At 37.6% G+C, this 17,832-nt stretch overlaps 3 protein-coding genes across 6 annotated transcripts in view; 2 read left to right on the plus strand and 1 right to left on the minus strand.

The window, feature by feature from the left end:
• The first annotated feature begins 2,242 nt into the window (after positions 1-2,242).
• On the plus strand, positions 2,243-6,098 carry LOC127414023 (growth/differentiation factor 10-like). The gene is made up of 3 exons (XM_051651672.1): positions 2,243-2,846; positions 3,612-4,507; positions 4,893-6,098. Exons 1-3 carry the CDS (start codon positions 2,606-2,608, stop codon positions 5,082-5,084), a joined length of 1,329 nt encoding a protein of 442 aa, XP_051507632.1. The 5' UTR covers positions 2,243-2,605; the 3' UTR covers positions 5,085-6,098.
• Positions 6,099-8,191: 2,093 nt separating this feature from the next.
• Positions 8,192-12,471, minus strand: LOC127414051 (PR domain zinc finger protein 8-like). Its single transcript, XM_051651734.1, has 4 exons — positions 12,315-12,471; positions 11,612-11,836; positions 11,137-11,368; positions 8,192-10,634 (listed from the first exon to the last, which is right to left on the minus strand). Exons 2-4 carry the CDS (start codon positions 11,825-11,827, stop codon positions 9,529-9,531), a joined length of 1,554 nt encoding a protein of 517 aa, XP_051507694.1. The 5' UTR covers positions 11,828-11,836; positions 12,315-12,471; the 3' UTR covers positions 8,192-9,528.
• A 677-nt stretch (positions 12,472-13,148) lies between these two features.
• Positions 13,149-17,832, plus strand: part of LOC127414151 (anthrax toxin receptor 1-like) — a 32,948-nt gene continuing 28,264 nt past the window's right edge. For 2 of the 4 annotated variants that reach the window (XM_051651939.1, XM_051651940.1), the window contains exons 1-2: positions 13,150-13,527; positions 17,697-17,768. In XM_051651939.1, the coding sequence (XP_051507899.1) occupies positions 13,379-13,527; positions 17,697-17,768 (221 nt within the window). In that variant the 5' untranslated portion in view covers positions 13,150-13,378. Of the gene's footprint in view, positions 13,528-17,696; positions 17,769-17,832 lie in introns of all 4 variants that reach the window. The other 2 variants (XM_051651938.1, XM_051651941.1) reach the window with 2 other exon arrangements.

The following is a 17,832-nucleotide window of genomic DNA, read 5'->3' on the forward strand; positions in this document are numbered from 1 at the left end:
GGCCGCTGCCTCCTGGCGGCATGCTTCCTCTGACGACGGTTTCGAGAAACCAGCGAGGCGCCTGAAGAAGCTACAATGGACTTGTCCACCTCTGGTGGTCAGTAGCGGGCTCAGCGGGCCTCTCTAGAGACACTGGCAGTGAGGGATTTTGAGATTTGGTGTTCCACCCCCCCAGCAGACGTTCCATCTCTGCCAACCGGCAGGGGTGGTCCACCAAATCCTAAAAGGGCAAATGAAAAATCAACCTCAGCTCCTCTGGACATATGGGCTTGTCCAGACCTGTCACAAAAATGAGCTTGAGGATGGTCTCATCAACATCCTGCTCGGAGACCACTCTGGCCAACTCCACAGCAAAAATGTCAATGGGGCAACCGTGCTGAAAGCAGGCCAGGAGGTCGGGCAACTGGGAGAGGCTCTGAGAGACTGATTGCACAAGGGCTGGAGCTGGGTTCAACAAACCGCCAATCATGCCTCCACTGGGTCCACAGTTGGCCATTTCGTTCTTTCACATTTTTTGAAGAAGGACCCAAGATGCAGAATGGCAATGACGGGGTTTTAATTGAAAAATCACAAGCAAATACAAACAAAATCTCTCACGAGGAAGAAAATAAACAGCAAGACAAAAATAGGACTGAAAATGAACCGACAGGGGAAAACTGGAAACAGACAGGAACAAATTGTCTGGACTGGAGACAAAATACCACGATATGGCAGAGAAGATGAGACAAAGGAGAGAATATATAGGGGAAAGGAAGATTGGATACAATAATCACGGGCTGATTGCGCAGCTGAGCAGCACCTGTGAGAAACACGAGGGAGAGAGGGAAACACAGCACATGGGACAGCCTGAAAGAAGGAAACTGTCACAATCCTACCAAAACAGGAATAAAACAAGAACGAAGAGACAGGATCATGACACATATACACGCATGAGGACAGCTTCTACTTATTGTCAGTACTACTTATTGTTTGTTGTTGTTTTCTATATAAATAAAGGATTAATGTGGTTGAAAGTGCAGTCTGTAAGCAGAATAACTTCTCTAAATTTCCTTTAGAAATAGCTGCTTATTGAGCATGTATGTAAATAACTTTAAAACGCTACTGAAATCAAATCTATTAGTTTTAATCAATGAAATAGTGAGACTTTGAAGCAAATTACATCCCTCATTCACAGAATCCTTCATTATTACCCCTTCAAGCCAATGAAAGATTTGTTTCTTTTGCAGCAAGCCCCATATAAAGCTCATGAATGGAAGGGAAGGGAGGAGGCAAGCAAAAATAATAGCATGGTTTACAAGACCACAGGACTAACGCTGTTTCATAATAAGGGACAAACATATTAAGGAATTTACCCCACAGAGGCAACTCTCTAAACAAGACCATATGCTTATTAGCATCACTCCTTTAGCTTGTTAATTAAAGAATCATTGTCAGTATCCAGAACCAGTAGGATCCAAAACAGAAAAACTCTCTCCCATGTGCCTTGGAGTTCCAATAATCATTCATATTCAAGAATCAAAGGTCTTTTGTGAACCAGAGTTAATTTGAATTCTTTCACCCTTGTTCGGTTTTTTATTCACTTTTAAAAGTGGTGTAGGATTCTGTAGCTTTATGGCTTCACCTTCCCACAGTCTGACAATAAAAAGAGGGGTGGAAACACAGAAGAGCAGAGGTATATCCACTCTTACTCAATCTATCCTGCGATTCACTTGGTAACAGTGTCCTAGTGGACAGGAACGTCAGATTTTTAATGCAGATTTCAGACACATTCAAGTGTAAAGTAAAAAGGGGGTCTCCAGTAGTGTCCCCAGGGACCACAGGAGGTGTTTAATGGCACGCAATGACCCAAACGGCTGAGCTTGTTATGGTCTCTCCACTGGAGCCCCGGCTTTCACAGAACCAGCATTGTTGGCATGGCACTGCGGACACTCCACACAAAACACAGAGGTGACAGGGCCGCTCCCCCAGTGTGCTTCATGTACTGAATGAAATCACTATAATGAAATCAAATAAAAGCACTCACAAATATTCAAAAATCTTTTGAAGTATTTTGCATTTCTTGCCTGCCTAAAAGTACAATATTATTTCCAATGTGCACTAGATCTTTGCAATGGTCATCCCTCAAGAAAAAAGAAAGAAAGAAAGAAATGATAGGGATTATGGTCAGAAAGTTTCTTGAGGGCATGTTTGTGAAAAGAAATTAAAAGCTATTGACAATAATTTAGCACAATGGAATTTCAATATATTTCCAAAAGACTTTGAATGAGCATGTTTGCTGGTTTGTCCTCTTGTTGGCCTCCTGCTGGTTCGGGTGTAATGTAGCAGCAGCTCCCGTTGGCTGATAGGCGGATACGTCAGCAACTTACTCAGCTTATGCCTGTTGCCGTGGATTGTGGCGGTCAGAAGAAATAAGTGATGTATAACACATTATGCACGAGACTGGTAGAACGTGAGAAACACTGTAACCACTTCTGTTCTGTGCTGCGTTAAAAGGCGGGTGGAAAACAGCTTTTATTAACCAGATTTGATCATATCGGAAAACTTTTTAGAATCTACACGGTATTCAAGTCTCATCTGGAAACTCATTTAATTCTCTCTTTTCAGCATGGCTTTTAAATGTGCGTTTTTGGTGCACCTGTTCCTGTTTTGGGTTGGTTCAGAAACTGGCGCATCTAACGCTGTTTGGAGAAGTGGGCGCGACAGCGACCTACTGGACGTCCCGACGGACGCACTCACTGCCACAGACGCGCTCATGCAACACATGTTTAAACTGTACGAGAAGTACAGCGTTGAACTTAATCGACCCAAAGACGGAAATACTGTAAGAGGCTTTAAAGCAAACCCTGGTAAGTAGTTATAATGTACAGATGACATTCTGAATGCACTATATGCGTTATAAAGCATATTTAGCTATCTTTATTCAAACGTATTATACTATTACACTATAATTTTAGATTTATCTTTCTGTGTGTGTTGCTTGAGATTACAAAAATATCTTTAAAAAAAAAAAAAAAAAAAGCCTGTATAAAAGTTTCAAGTATTTGTGTGTTGAAACTGGGAACTTACTGTACCTGGGAATTGTATTGTATGTGAGAGAAGCTGTGATCTCGGAAGGCATGTGATCTTGTGTCTACACTAAAATTTAAACTATTGATTCCGTACAAATTATGGACTACATAATTTCAGATAAAAAAAAACTGGTGGTCCATAAAAGCTGAGAAATTAATCAGTACACAATAATTTTGCATTTCAAAGATAGCAGGCTTATAATTATGCTATTGTGGCATTTTAAGTGTTTTGCATGTTATCAATTAAAATCACAGTATGCATGTTAATGTTATGATAAAATAGTCAAAAGTATTATTATAATTTTTTTATGCAGTCTGCTAGAGCATTTAATCAGTTGCTATTAAAAGACTTGCATTGTTGAAGGTTCTTTAAAACTCTTAGGGGAACCTAAATAAACACTTCCATGTCTGGTCTAGGAGTAACATGTCTCCTCACTTCCTTATGCCTTCTCCAAAGTCATACACGTGAAACAAAAAGCCTGTTGTTTGAGCCCATTTTCATAATTAAAATGTAACTCAGCAGTTTCTCTCGAATCTCTGCAGAGAATGTGGAGCACAGGGTTTTGTACCAGCTGAATCTGACGTCCCTTCAGGAGTCTGAGGTGATCCTCACGTCCACGTTTCATTTCTTCTTCGACAAACGGCCACGCCAGAGATCCTGGTTCTGCAAGCGCTTCAAGAACCCCTCTTGTCGCATCCAGAACTTCCACCAGCTTCCGTCTTTTTGTCTTCTTTTCTGGTCTTCCTCCTCAGGATCACTTCTTGGAAACATCACTGTCGTTTCTCATAGACGTGGCACCTGGCAGACCAAGGATGTGTCTGTCATTATAAAGGAGGCCCGAGATAAGAATCACCTTTTGATCACAGTGGAGTTTGACTATGGCGAGAAGTATCAAAGTTATCAGGACCAGCTCTCACCACTTAGCCTTCCATATTTGCTGATGTATTCTAATGACATGGCCATATCAGAGCCCAACAGTGTGGCTATGAGCCTACAGAGATACGACCCTTTCCTTGCAGACCACCACCCAACTCAATCTCCAGAACATTCACCTGACACACGCGTAAAGCGGGAACTGGACTTGAACTTCCCTGATCCCATTGAGAACAATGAGCTCCCGGAGGTGGAGTACAACAGCTTCAAACAGCACGATATGTGGGAAAGCGCTTATTTTGCACTCAAGCCAAAGCCCTTCAAAAAAGAGCGTCGGAGGAAAGGCCAGGAGCACATTGATGTATTCGGCAAATCTCAGGTTCTCAGGTTTGATGAAAAAACCATGAAGAAGGCTCGGAGGAGACAGTGGAAAGAGCCTCGCAGCTGTTCCAGGAGATATCTGAAGGTGGACTTTGCAGATATCGGGTGGAACGAATGGATTTTGTCCCCCAAGTCTTTTGATGCCTACTACTGTGCAGGAACTTGTGAATTCCCCATACCAAAGGTCAGAGAATCAGACTGAGAATCAGCATATATGAATGTGAATAGACATGTTGGAATATTTAAAAATGACTATGGTTAATTCAGTTTCTTTAGCCATAGATTTGAAACAAAGAATCCATTCAGAAATGGTGCACAACTAAAGCACACCAACTTTGTGTGTAATTATAGTCAAGTAATCCTATGCCTAATAGGGGGTTTAAGGGCAGTTTGGACACATTTTCTTTCTTTCCTGCTTTTAAAATGAGCCAGTTTAAAAGCTTTTCTGTTCTGAATTATTAAAGGGTGTTGTAAGACATAATTTCCTCTGCTCCATTTAACAAAGCAAAAAAAGATGCATATCTAAACACTTACCATAGCTAATTTTGTTCTCATTCTGCACTTTTTAGGTGGTCCGCCCCTCCAACCATGCAACCATACAGAGCATAGTCAAGGCAGTTGGTATAATTCCAGGGATCCCAGAGCCCTGCTGTGTCCCCGAGAAGATGAAACCTCTCAGTGTACTATTTTTGGATGAGAGCAAAAACATTGTATTGAAAATCTACCCAAACATGTCTGTGGAGACATGTGCTTGTAGATAGACTGGCTGAACAGGGAAAAAGAGACTAATTGACATCATTGTGGTTTTGACACCAGAATTTATCATGAAGAGGAATATTGTCTGTAGTTTGCACTTGAGGCTAATTTTTTTAAGGACTGCATCTCATGTTTTTTAGACTGCTTAAATGTGCAGAGGGATCTGTTTTAAACCTTTTTCATTGTACTAGATGAGTAACAGGAGCACTTACGCTTACTTGGTAATAAAATGTCAGCTTTTCTGTCATTCCCATGCATAAATAGCTGTTTGACTCTCATCATTGTAGATTAATGGATGTACAACAGGTTTTATAGCATACTGAATATACCATAAACCTTTAACTTTGGCCAGACTATTCAGTTACAATGTAAAGTCATTTAGAACAAAGAATTTGAACTATTCTTATGAATGTTGGGTGTAGTCACAGTTTAAGGTGGCCCTACAATGTCTTGGTATGTATTATTTAAAATCCAAGTAATGTGTAGCTTGATATTTGATACTTACCATAACAAAAAAAGATGCAGTGCAAATGAAAAATTTAAACTCTTTCATCTTTTTCATCAGGCATTTGCTAAATCTGTTATCATGACTGCAAAGCTGTCTGGTAGTTCAATAAAAAAAATTTTTTTAAAAATCCGAGCTTAGTTTTGAAACAAAACTAACTTTGAACAAAAAATAAGAAGCAGAACTTTAACAAAAGATTTCAGTACATTCCCAGATGGAGGAACACTGCAAAAAAAGTCTTGCAGCTAATAGTCACTGTTGGTTAGTGCATTTCACATGGTTTCTTTGATCTCTCAGTGAGTGACAGTGAATAGACAATCTTTTTTTTGTATTCTGACACATTTCAACATGACCATGTTGGATTGGTGCCATAAGCAAGGAACATTTGGGCCAAGTGTGTCAGTTTGTATTAAAATGGTTGACTATATTATATTTTAGAGAATGTATTTTTGTAAATGTGTTTTTAAATTATGAAAACTCGCCTTGTAAGTAGAATTAAATATATAATACACCACCAGTGTGTGTTTTCTGTGACACAATTATATATTGTTTTGAGCTGTCTAGCATTGATTGTATGTTTGTATATTCCTTACCAAATGGGAATCCTGGCAAAGCGAAGAGATGACATCAGAAACCTGCCTTGTACATTATTTCTTCACCTGCACATCAAAGACAGCTTCAACTCCCTGTTCCTACCTTCAACCCACTTCAAGAGCATCAGATCTCAAAGTGCAGGAAGTTCACCTCTTACTTCAACAGATGATGTCACCCAGTTTAAACTTATTTGACTTAAACCCTTTTAATCCCACTAGCCCATGAATGAAAATGGGAACCCAATTATTGTTGCTGTGTCTTTCCTTTGCATAACGATGTGTGCTGAATGGTTTCTCTGTGCTGTGTGTAAAAAAAGACGACCCTTGAAGATGTCAACATGTTTGGGACAGGCACAAAGCTGAGGTGGTGTAGGCTAAAGCGAATGCAATTTGGATGAGCATGTGTCTGATGCTTTTACTGTTGGCCACTGAAATATTAAAGGGATAGTTCACCCAAAAATTTAAATTCTTTCCAAACCCATATGACTTACTTTCTTCCATGAAACACAAATGGAGATGTTACAATCTCAGTCACCTTTCATTTTCATATGGAAAAAGGATGCAAATACAGTTGATGATGACTGAGACCTTATAGAAATGATGACAGAATTTTCATTTTTGGGTGAACTATTACTCACAAAATAATACAATTCACAAAATGTATTATTTTATATTAATAGAGCTTGCAGATTTTGGGTAAACTATCATGTAATTACATTTGACTAATTTACCAGCATAAAATTCAGTGGCAACTGATGAGATGATGAATATATGGCCTCCAGTGTAATGAAAAGCTGTTTTCATCTCCCGTCTATGACCAAGTGCCCAATTTTGACAGTGTCAGCATGTATGAGGTTTGTTGACTTGGATATAATTTGGTCTCCTGCAGAGACCATAAAATAACAGAAGAATCAGAATTCCAGAGTCTAGCTGTAATGCCAACATAAAGCTGCCCAGAAAAACTGAGGGTATCTATCAGGTGAATCCCCTTCAGGCAATGCGTAGTTCTCCTGAGGAGTTCTTTAATATTTAAATCAGTTAGGACATGAGAGGGTTCACCAAAATATAAATACTCAACAGTTTCTGAGAACCAAAGTCAATATTTAGTTTTCCAAATGAGGCCTGATCAATTAATGGCAGTGATGAAAGTTTCTCTTGAGAACGAACAGAGGATTTTCTATGTGTGTATAAAATTACTCTATCCTCAAGCGATTACCATCAGAAGCAGACTGCTGGTCTTCTAATTGGGCCAATATTATGCCAGTGAATACACATCTTTTCATTCAATCTAATGTCTTTAGAAGTTCAATATTTGCTTTCTTGAATAAGTAGAATGTTTAATTTTCCAGCTAAATGCCGACGGACATCCTTCTGAACTTTGCAGCTAAGTCTAAACTTTGACTTTCCTGTGAACTTTCTCAGAGTGTTGAGTTTATTACCTGCTACTTTATGTCTATATTTAAAGGGAGAATTCCTGGCGGTTTTCACATAAAAGCTTATTTTTTGGAATTGTGCATAAAATGGCAAATATCTTTCTGAACACAATGCTTTCAGCACATGACCATGTGATCATGCTTTCATGATGCCCTCAAGGTCTTAACAATTGTAAGAGAGTGCACTCTGCTGGTCTCTGGATGTTTGTGCTTGGGTGTGAGCTAATGTTTGTCTTTTCACACACCATTCTGTTTCTTCAAATAACCCAGAAAGTGAATATGATAAACGGCATCAGTAACTTTATTAATGAAAAACACATTTTTCACTGATTCTTGAGATAAGGGACAAAACATGTCCTAAATAAACTTCCTCTTTATGTTATAATTCAAGAAATTTATTATAATAAAAATACTGAAAAAGTTAAATCTAAAGGAAATGTGTTTACTCAGGGCATTCATTACTTATATTTTTAAACAATTAATTTCATTAAAAAAAAATTTAAAAGCATGATCTATACTTGGAAGCATATGTTACTTAACCTGTCCTCAGCAAGAGGTCACAATGTTAAACTGTCAAACAAAGTGTTTAAAATAAATATGTCATAAATATAAATACCATATGAAAGGTAGGGATCTGTACGATATCAAACAATACATAAAGAAAACTTCAAATTATATTTTACATTAAAAAAATATGCCTATCAAAGTTGTCCTCACTTTGCATCAACTTCATCAGATTTTTTATTTTTTCCTTAATAAACCAGACAATGTCTTTGTCAGCTATAACTCTGAGGACTCCTTTACCACTTTCATGGTGGATGCAACAGTAGGACACGTGGTCTGGTAAGTTTCCTATTTTTTACATTTTAAACAAACATTGTTGAAGTCTCTGCGGTCACAGTTTCAACATGTCAACTCCGTCATACTATTGTGATAATGTCTGTTAAGAATTGCAAAATAATTTTGTCATCTGGGTTGTTTATGTCAAAAAAAGGAATGTTTATTTTGCCTTCTTAAAACCACTAACCATTATGGTACACCTTCAAAAATATATATTTATAAGGATTTCAATAATAGAGGGTTTCTTGCTGTGCAATAGTTCCCTTTTCACAAATATAAAACAATATAGGCTAATAATGACTAATATTGGCATTGCCAAAGAAAACAAATAAGTGTTTTTAGACAAACTGACATTACCTTGATAAATCTCTTAATGTCACTGTGTAGTGCACATAGACAATAACACTTGATGATAATTGTGGATGACTAAAATCAGAGACAACACCTATGGAATACGTTCAAAATCTTTAATGAAATACAATGACTGTATGTCATTTTTGAATTAAATAAATACATCCTCCTGGTCGTTGTGCTGAATTAAGTGTTAAAAAGTAGACATCTGAAAAGAAAATTGCAACAAAGATTTGGCATTCTGAGAGGAAAAGTACTGATGGATATTTCAAGCAATAAGTAATGGTTTAGTCAGCAGCTGGCTACACTTATGAGTCTTTTTTATATATAATATTAACATTTCTCTATGCATTTACACTCATCCTGACCTGTATAAGGCACCGTTAAGTTTAAAACAACCATGCAATTAACCTAGTATTAGTCACAACTAAAAAGAGAGAAAATAATGAATCTCTATAGCCATCTAGTGGCGGTGTAGGCCTACTCCGATGCGCACTAACAATGCCCACATTTCAAAGATACATGTTAGCTACATGATGGATTAAAATGACAATGACACTTTAACAAAGTTAAAAAGTTTTCAACATGACCCGGTTTGGAATGTAGGCCTGTTGTTCTTTGAAACAACCTCTTCTAAGACTCTTCAAATGCTTTTTGTAACGGACAAACAACCTCATGGAATCCCGCGAACTGTTTTCTCAAGTAAAGTGCGATAGAGTTTTCCGTCCTAATTATGAGAGGTCATGTGACGTGAGAGGTGGTGACGCTCCCGGAAGTACTCATGGCAAATGGGGCAGGTAAGTTTCTCCTCTCTCCTCCGCCTCACTTGAGCCTCTGCAGCGAACTCTTTTTTGTGATGTGACCGCATGTGAAACACCAAGTCGGAGGTCATTCGAAATGAAAGGTTGCATTTGGCGCACCAGTTCTGAACTGAAACACCCAATGGAGTGAAAGTAGGGGGGAGGACTGCCAAAGAAGTAGATTGCAGCTGGCCACCTATAGCTCTGGTCCAGTGCTCAGGCGCGTAATAGAAGGAGCCTCCTGTAGCCAGTGGAGTGGACATCACTCCACCTGCATGGGTGCCCGGCAAGTCACCGTGAAACAGATGCGAGGCCAATACATTTCTGTATCCTAGAACAGGCTTTGATTTGAAAGTGTCTGAGATAGTATCCGAATCTGGAGGACCGCGTAGTTCAAGAGGTGAATGATTCTGAATTTCGGTAATGGTGCGTTTGTTGGGTTCGCAGAACGCGCTCTTCTGTTCCGAGTGCGCGCTCTTGGGGAACACGTACGAGAACGCGCTGCAGTCGGACTGTAGGCCGGCGTCGGACTCTGTGTTAGTTAGATTTTGTGTCATTTTATCACATGATGGCCGTTCGGTCTTTGACTGTTCTTGTGCTTTTCTAACCAAGGTAAACGCGCTGTTTTTACTCATCTTCGACTCATTTGTTGAGCCATTGTCTAAAGAGAGCTTAATGGCAGATTCTGACATATCCTGATAAAGTGGATACCCTTTGTTGGTGATGTTTATGTGATTAGTGATGTTGGTTTTCTCCAGCAAAACAGTTTTTTTGCTCCGGGGACTTAAGGAAGCCTCATGTTTCCTTTTTCGAGGCATAGTCGTGTCTTCAGAACAACCGCTTATTTTGTGCTCCAGATCTCTTGCAATGTTGTGAAAATCTGTGACTTTGCGCTGTCGCTTGACTTCAGCTTGTTTCTGTTCTTGGTTAGGCCGGATGATATCGACTTTTTCCTGTGCACATAAAAAACGACAATGGGCAAGGAATGGATTTTCGTTCTTGAAGGCCTGGCCGCATCTCGTACACGTGAAGCCTGCAAATGAATATACACATGCTGTCAGATCACTTAAAATACAAATAAAGTCATAACAATAGGCTAAATAATAATAATAATAATAACAATAGTAAAAGAAGTATTATTAATATAAATAATTTTATTATTATTAACAGATAATTTAACATACAAATAAGGCCATGAAATATGGACCAGTGAACCAGAAAATAATAGGCATAATAATAAAATAGCCTAATAATAATAATAAATAATAATGTATAATTACATTCAGTGCTAATTAATTTACGAACATTGTAGGCATATAGCGTGGACTTAACAGATCAGCATCAGTTTATAATCGAAATATATCACTGAAAGTTCCATGACATTTAAAAAAAAAAAAATTCCAAATTATTTTAGTCATTATGTCTGTTCAGCATTAGATCAGATGTAATTATGCCATTAGGTTATTATAAAGTGTTAATTAATAATCATAATAAAAGTTGCCTAATATAACTTGCCAGAGGAAAGATGCACTCACCATTTGTCAAGGTCTTTGTTTTTATGTCTCCGAATCCCAAAAGATGAGACAACTCCTCGTCGTACCAAACAAGCAGTTCCTCGCCTTCTTTCACATCTCGAATAGTCCGAAAATGCAGCTGTCCACCCTTCAAGTAGGCCTCAGTATTCTGGTCTTCTGCACTCATTGCAGCCTGCACTAATCGTAGCCAAGGAACAACTAATGGGGAGCCTTTCATCGCCTCAGGGTCTACCTGTTGATAGAGGAGATACATTTGCCTTTAGAGGAAATTAAGGCTTTTTTTTTTTTTTTTTTTTTTGCAAGTCGCCCTTTTTTACAGAAGACTACAGAGAAACAAGTTATGCACTCTATTGATGTCTATTTGCATTTACAAAAGCACAACAGCAACGATACTATACGCATAAATAGTGTCAAGTGCAGTCTAAAAAAATTAAGTCTGAATGTATGCATGTTTAAATATTCAGTAGTGACTCACCCGAAATACATAGGATTTATTCCGTTTGTCAAATGATTTCAATGCAATGAAGGCTATAGTATCATAAAAGGTATTATGAAGAACGCAAGGTCCGAAAGATGCCCCAGCTGGTATATCCTGCGTAACTTGTACACTGGTGAAAAAATCCGCAACGTGGTGATGGAGAAATTTGCTGTCATTAGTCCACAAGGAGCGGGGGATAAAAGTGTGTTCCATGTTTTATTCCTGAAAAGTTTAAAGGAACACAAGTTAGATAACATATAGGCTATTAATGCTTCAATTTGATTAATGGAATAACCTACGTTCTTATGATTTTATCGATGAGTAGGGTACTGACTGCATATATTATTGTTGCAGTTTTTTGGTAATCAATATTCGTCTAAAAAAATTTACTTTTCTTTAATAAATAAACGTATAGTTGCATTGATTTAATTAAAATCGACTATTTCTGTAAATAAATAATTATTTAAAAAATAATAAAATGGTGAAGGTCTGTATATTGCGAAAATAATTTATCTGAAAAATCAGAGCTTTAGTGATTATATATATTTATTTATTTATTTATTTATTTATTTATTTATTTTACAAAATATCCCTTTGGTTTTTGCGGCTTTTCCAAAGGCTAAATATACAAACAGCTGGCTTTGTTAAATACGAATGTACCAAAAATAGTAGTCTAGCATGCAGTCAAAATTCAACTCACAGCAGGTTAGGGTTTAGGATGTTCCAGAGCAGGTGCACAGTTCAAGCAAGACGGGATTTGGAATTATCCACAGAGCGCGCGCAATCACGACGGTCTCTTGATCCTGACAGTCTCTTGACTGTCTCTCGCGCTACGCAGTCACGCACTTATCCAAGCTGAGGACGGGAAGGAATGATGTGCTTCATTTCTCCCCAACACCCCCCAGGAGGCATTTGATTGGTCCTTCACAAGCTTTGCAGGCGTGCTAATTAGAAGCGAGGGATATCAATGACAAAAGTCAGGGACCGTTGGATGCAAATCAGTATCACACACACACACACACACACACACACACACAAAAAAAAAAAAAAAAAAAAATATATATATATATATATATATATATATATATATATATATATATATATATATATATATATATATATTAATAATAAAAAATTGCACAGTTATGCCCATTGAAAATATATGCATTTCTTTATAAACCCAAGACATATGACGGAGTGTGTGGAGTGCAGTGCACAAAAAGTCTACCTACAGTCAAGTGTAAGAATGTGTAGTTATTAATGAGCGATTGAAATACAGCATTTTTTCTTATTTCTGCATTTTTTGTTTGGAAATAAATACATGGTTGCACAGTTTAAACACTGCTGTGCCTTCACTGTTGTGGAGTTTATATGATCCATTTCACTTAAAGCAGTATGAATGCTTGAATCAAATGGTCAAACAACATTCTGAATGGTTTCATAACTATAAATGGAAAAACTCAAATAGCCTTAAAGGAATTTTGTTAAACCCAGACTTCTCCCTCTCCCGGAAAAAGGAAGTTTCAGTGAGCTGTTGCACGCCGTCCGGTCTGTGGTCGCTCCTCCGAGCGTTTCTCCATGAGGAGGGGCTTTCTCTGTTTTGGAAGCGGACTGATGACTACGGAATATAACACTGCTACAATACATTTAAATATCTTTATTTGAGGAATGCATTACATGGAAAATAGTTTGTTTCCATTTGCTGCAAGAATATTATGAAATGCAATTTTCTCCCAGTGGTTTTGGAGAGAAAAAACTGATGAAATGGCACGTTCACTGATTCGCATGGGTCTCGCTGTGGGTGTGTTTGGGATTCTGATGCCCAGTCTTCATAAGGGACAAGCTGAGCCTTATTTGGGGGAAGAGAAGAGGTCTTGTCAAGGTGCTTTCGACTTGTATTTTGTCCTCGACAAGTAAGTGGCATTCATATTTATGGCATCTTATTCTCCGCACACTGCACACTGCCGCGCGACGCCTCTGCTCGTGAACCGCTGGAATAGCACTGTCATAATGCTCTTGCTCTGCTCTGTGCAGCTGAATTACGTGTAATAGATGGTGTAACCTTGTTCAGCATCCAAATACTTTAATATCGAATGCAATGGCAAAAAATGCATGAAATCCCTTGTAATTCTGAGGTATTCCATCAGAAGTTGTAAGTCTGCCTGGCGAGATCCCAAAGGGGACCAGACATGATTCATTGAGAAGGGCTGACTGTCTGTGTCGACTTAAAATACAAACCATATAAACAGTGAACCAATTCAATGACTAAATGCATTATAAAATTCCTTCTGGTTTTCCTGATGATGTGATGTTGGATTCCTGAAGTTCTTTCTATTGGTAAATTGGTTTAGACGCAGCAGATATGAGGACAGAACTCACTGCCCCGGGCAGTGTTTTAACAAGCGTGATTTCTCTCACCTGGTGCGGTTCACATGCGTATTTGTGCATCTTTATCACTCACAGGGGCGTCTCAATCATCAGCTGTAAGAGAAAGGAAGACCTCATCTCGCTGGCTTCCATAATTTAGATAAATTGTATTCCTCATGATTCAGAAGCATGAAGGATGTTTGAAAAATCTATACAAACACACAGTCTTAAAGGAATAGTTCAGCCAAAAATGAAAATTCTTTCACCATTTACTCACCCTCATGCTATTCAAGATGTGTATGACTTTCTTTCTTCTGAACACAAACAAATATTTTTTTAAAGAATATCTCAGCTCTGTAGGTCCATACAATGCAAGTGAATGGGTGTCAACATTTTGAAGCTCCAAAAGGCAGCATAAAATAATCCATACGATTCCAGTGGTTAATGCAATATGATAAGTGTGGTGAGAAACATCAATATTCAAGTCCTTTTTTACTATCAATCTCCACTTTCACTTTCACATTCTTCTTCTTTTTTTTTTTGGCAATTTGCATTCTTCGTGCATATCACCACCTACTGGGCAGGGAGGAAAATGTATGATAAAAAAGGACTTAAATATTGATTTGTTTCTTACCCACACTTATATCACATCTGAAGACAAGGATTTAACCACTGGAGTCATATGGATTATTTTATGCAGCCTTTATGTGCTATTTGAAGCTTCTAAATTTTGGTATCCATTCACTTTCATTGTGAGGACCTACAAAGCTGAAATATTCTTCTAAAAATCTTCGTTTGTATTCTGCTGAAGAAAGAAAGTCATACACATCTGGGATGCCATGAGTGAGTAAATGATGAGAGAATTTTCATTTTTGTTTGAGCTATCCCTTTAATCATGCAACATCTCAATAGAATACATTTTTTTGAGAAATAGCATCACAAGTTCAACAATATCCATATTAATACTTTATATGTCACTTTTTGTCTGTTTGGCGATTTCTGAAATCATTTACAATGCCAGTCATATACATTTCAATATTCAAATGCCAAGCTTTCAGATTTAATATCAGTATCTTTGTGCCAGTTGTTGGCATTTTAAATATGTTCTAGTGACCAATGTGTTTGTATTTAGTGCTGTGTTTTTCAGTCATTTACAGCACAGATTTTGTATTAGAGCTTGTCCCACTATGTATCTGAAAGAGCATTATTTCTTGAAAATGTTAATCCTTTAAATGTTAATTAAAGTTGCAGTTCAACCAACATCAGCGTAATCAGCCTAACCAACAGCCAGTTGGGAAGCCAGTTGTTTACATGCATGTTCTGTTTGTATCAAGCACCCAAATAGTTTTTTTTTCATATGTAAGACAGCATAGCTGTTATGTGTGTAATGAGCTCTCAGTGAGTGTAAGTAAGGAGTAAGTGGTATCTCTGGCATAATTCTTTAGCTCCTGGCAGTTGTGAATACCCAGACAAGCTTTAACATGCTGGAGCATGCTTTAGTTCAGATATACTGTACTGTACACTAAATAGTTTTGTGGCCATCAGATTTTAGTCAAAAAATCTAATAAAAAGTAGAAAATGTTTTTGCTTATACAATAAAATATAACTGAAATGTAAAGTGGTACAGTAACATATCTAGATAAATTATACTGTTAGTTCATGCACCCAAATAAGAAAGAGTATATCATTTATATAAATGTAAAACAAAACAAAACAAAACAAAACATTGTCAGTCCTTCCAGCTATAACCTTCTGTTGCTGTGTAGTTTGGAGTGCAAACACCTATTAGTTACACTTCACAGTTCACTTTTCTATTTGTGAAGTTTTCTGAATGCATTTAGAGACCTATGGGCATGCATCATCCACACTTGCACATCTTTAATCAGTTGAATAGTTTTGGCTGAATTTTGGAGGCCTTAAATACCACTCAGTGACTAATTATAAATATCAGGCCATCGGTTTAGAGAGGCTTTGGGAAGGAAAATCAGCTGTTTTTCAGTGAGGTTAACTGAGAGAAAATATCATTGATTATTGGTGGAACAAGAATTAGTATCATAGTGCTCCCTTTTTAAAGACAAATGCAGGGTTTGTGAACAAGCTGATGTTTTGTAATATGTCGGACCAGCAGCAGTGCTTAAATGCTGAAGAATTAATTAGGTCAGAGGAAAAGATATACAGCCTGGATCAAGCTACATCAAAGGAAACCAACACTGTTTTTCTAGACTACTGCATACCACAACTGGGTTTTCAGACCACAACACGCATGCTGTGGCACATTCATTATAGCTGTACAATAATATTAAACATCCAGGAGACAGGACATTAATTTAAGAATGCTGTTAAAGAGTGTGGATATCTGACGCTGTATTGACTTAATTTTGCAGTGGCCCCAAAATAAACTTAAGCCTTAAAAATATATGGTAAGTTATTGCTTTAGATACCAAATATAATCTGTGGCATCTGTGAACAAAGGATACTAGACCTTTTTCATAACTAACTTAACTTTTCTTAGCCATTTTGACAAATATTTTTAACCAACTGGTCTAAAGGTGATTTTTAGTGGCTGTATGAAGTCTCAAGTTCAAAGGTTTCAAAGCAGAGTAACCACAGCTCATTGACTTTGGACATGTTCCACTAATTTTTGACAACCAGAAAGTGTCCAAATACTTTTTTTTTTTTTTTTCATTTTAAACAGCATACTATTATTTTAACAATTACTATTGTTTTAACATTTAAATGGATAGTTAACCCAAAAATGAAAATTCTCACATCATTTACTCACCTTCATGCCATCCAAGATGTGTATGACTTTCTTTCTTCTGATGAACACAAACAAAGATTTTTAGAAGAATATCATAGCTCTGTAGGTCCTCACAATGCAAGTGAGCAGGTACCAAAATTTGTCGCTTTTAAATGCACATTAATGCAGCATAAATGTAATCCATATGACTCCAGTGGTTAAATCCATGTCTTTAGAAGCAATATGATTGGTGTGAGTGAGAAACAGATGAATATTTTAGTTTTTACTCTAAATTTTGCTCCCTGACCAGTAGGTGGCGATATGCAAGAAGAATACAAATCACCAAAAACAAAAGAAGAAGAAAGTGAAAGTGGAGATTGATAGTAATCGGGGACACCTGTATATGAAATTTTATGATTCATATTTTATTACCCTTTTTTATGCACACATACAATATACATACAGTATATTCGTGTAAATCTGCGAGTGCAGGCGTGTTTGGAACTGACATCAAATTAGCATTGATTATGCTGTTACTACATCCACTCTTCAATTTAATGTTCCATCACCCCTGTCAGAGATGGAGCTGTGAACCTTTTTGGATGCTGATGTAGATGCCAGCTCTGTTTTGGATCCCAACCTGTTACACTCACTCATTGCCATCTGCTCCCATTCAATGGCTGGCTGAAGGAGGAAGGGGTGTTTCTCTAATAGCAGGAGGCAGATTCATCTGGCACAAAGGCAATTAGCCCTTGTTGGGAGTGCTTTGGGGCCTGTAATTAATTAGTGGCATGTGCGCATTTTATTGAGTAGTGAAGGACCTGCTACTCTCACATAGTGTAAAAAGATGCTAATTGTTATGTAGTTGTGGTTAAGGCAGCCATTATTATGTTCAGAAGAGGTTTTTCACATTTGCCTCTGTTTCAGGCTTTTTTCAGCATGAAGTGTTTCAAATAAATGCTGATTTAATTGCAGATCAGGAAGTGTCAAATATCACTGGATTGAAATTTACTCCTTTGTGGAGCATCTCGCAGAGAAATTTATAAGGTAAAGGCTTGATTCATATGTGCTTTATAAGTCCAATGTGATTTCTTGTCAAATATGAGAATTG

The sequence above is a fragment of the Myxocyprinus asiaticus genome, chromosome 23 (genome assembly GCF_019703515.2).
Source record: "Myxocyprinus asiaticus isolate MX2 ecotype Aquarium Trade chromosome 23, UBuf_Myxa_2, whole genome shotgun sequence".
Taxonomy (NCBI): domain Eukaryota; kingdom Metazoa; phylum Chordata; class Actinopteri; order Cypriniformes; family Catostomidae; genus Myxocyprinus; species Myxocyprinus asiaticus.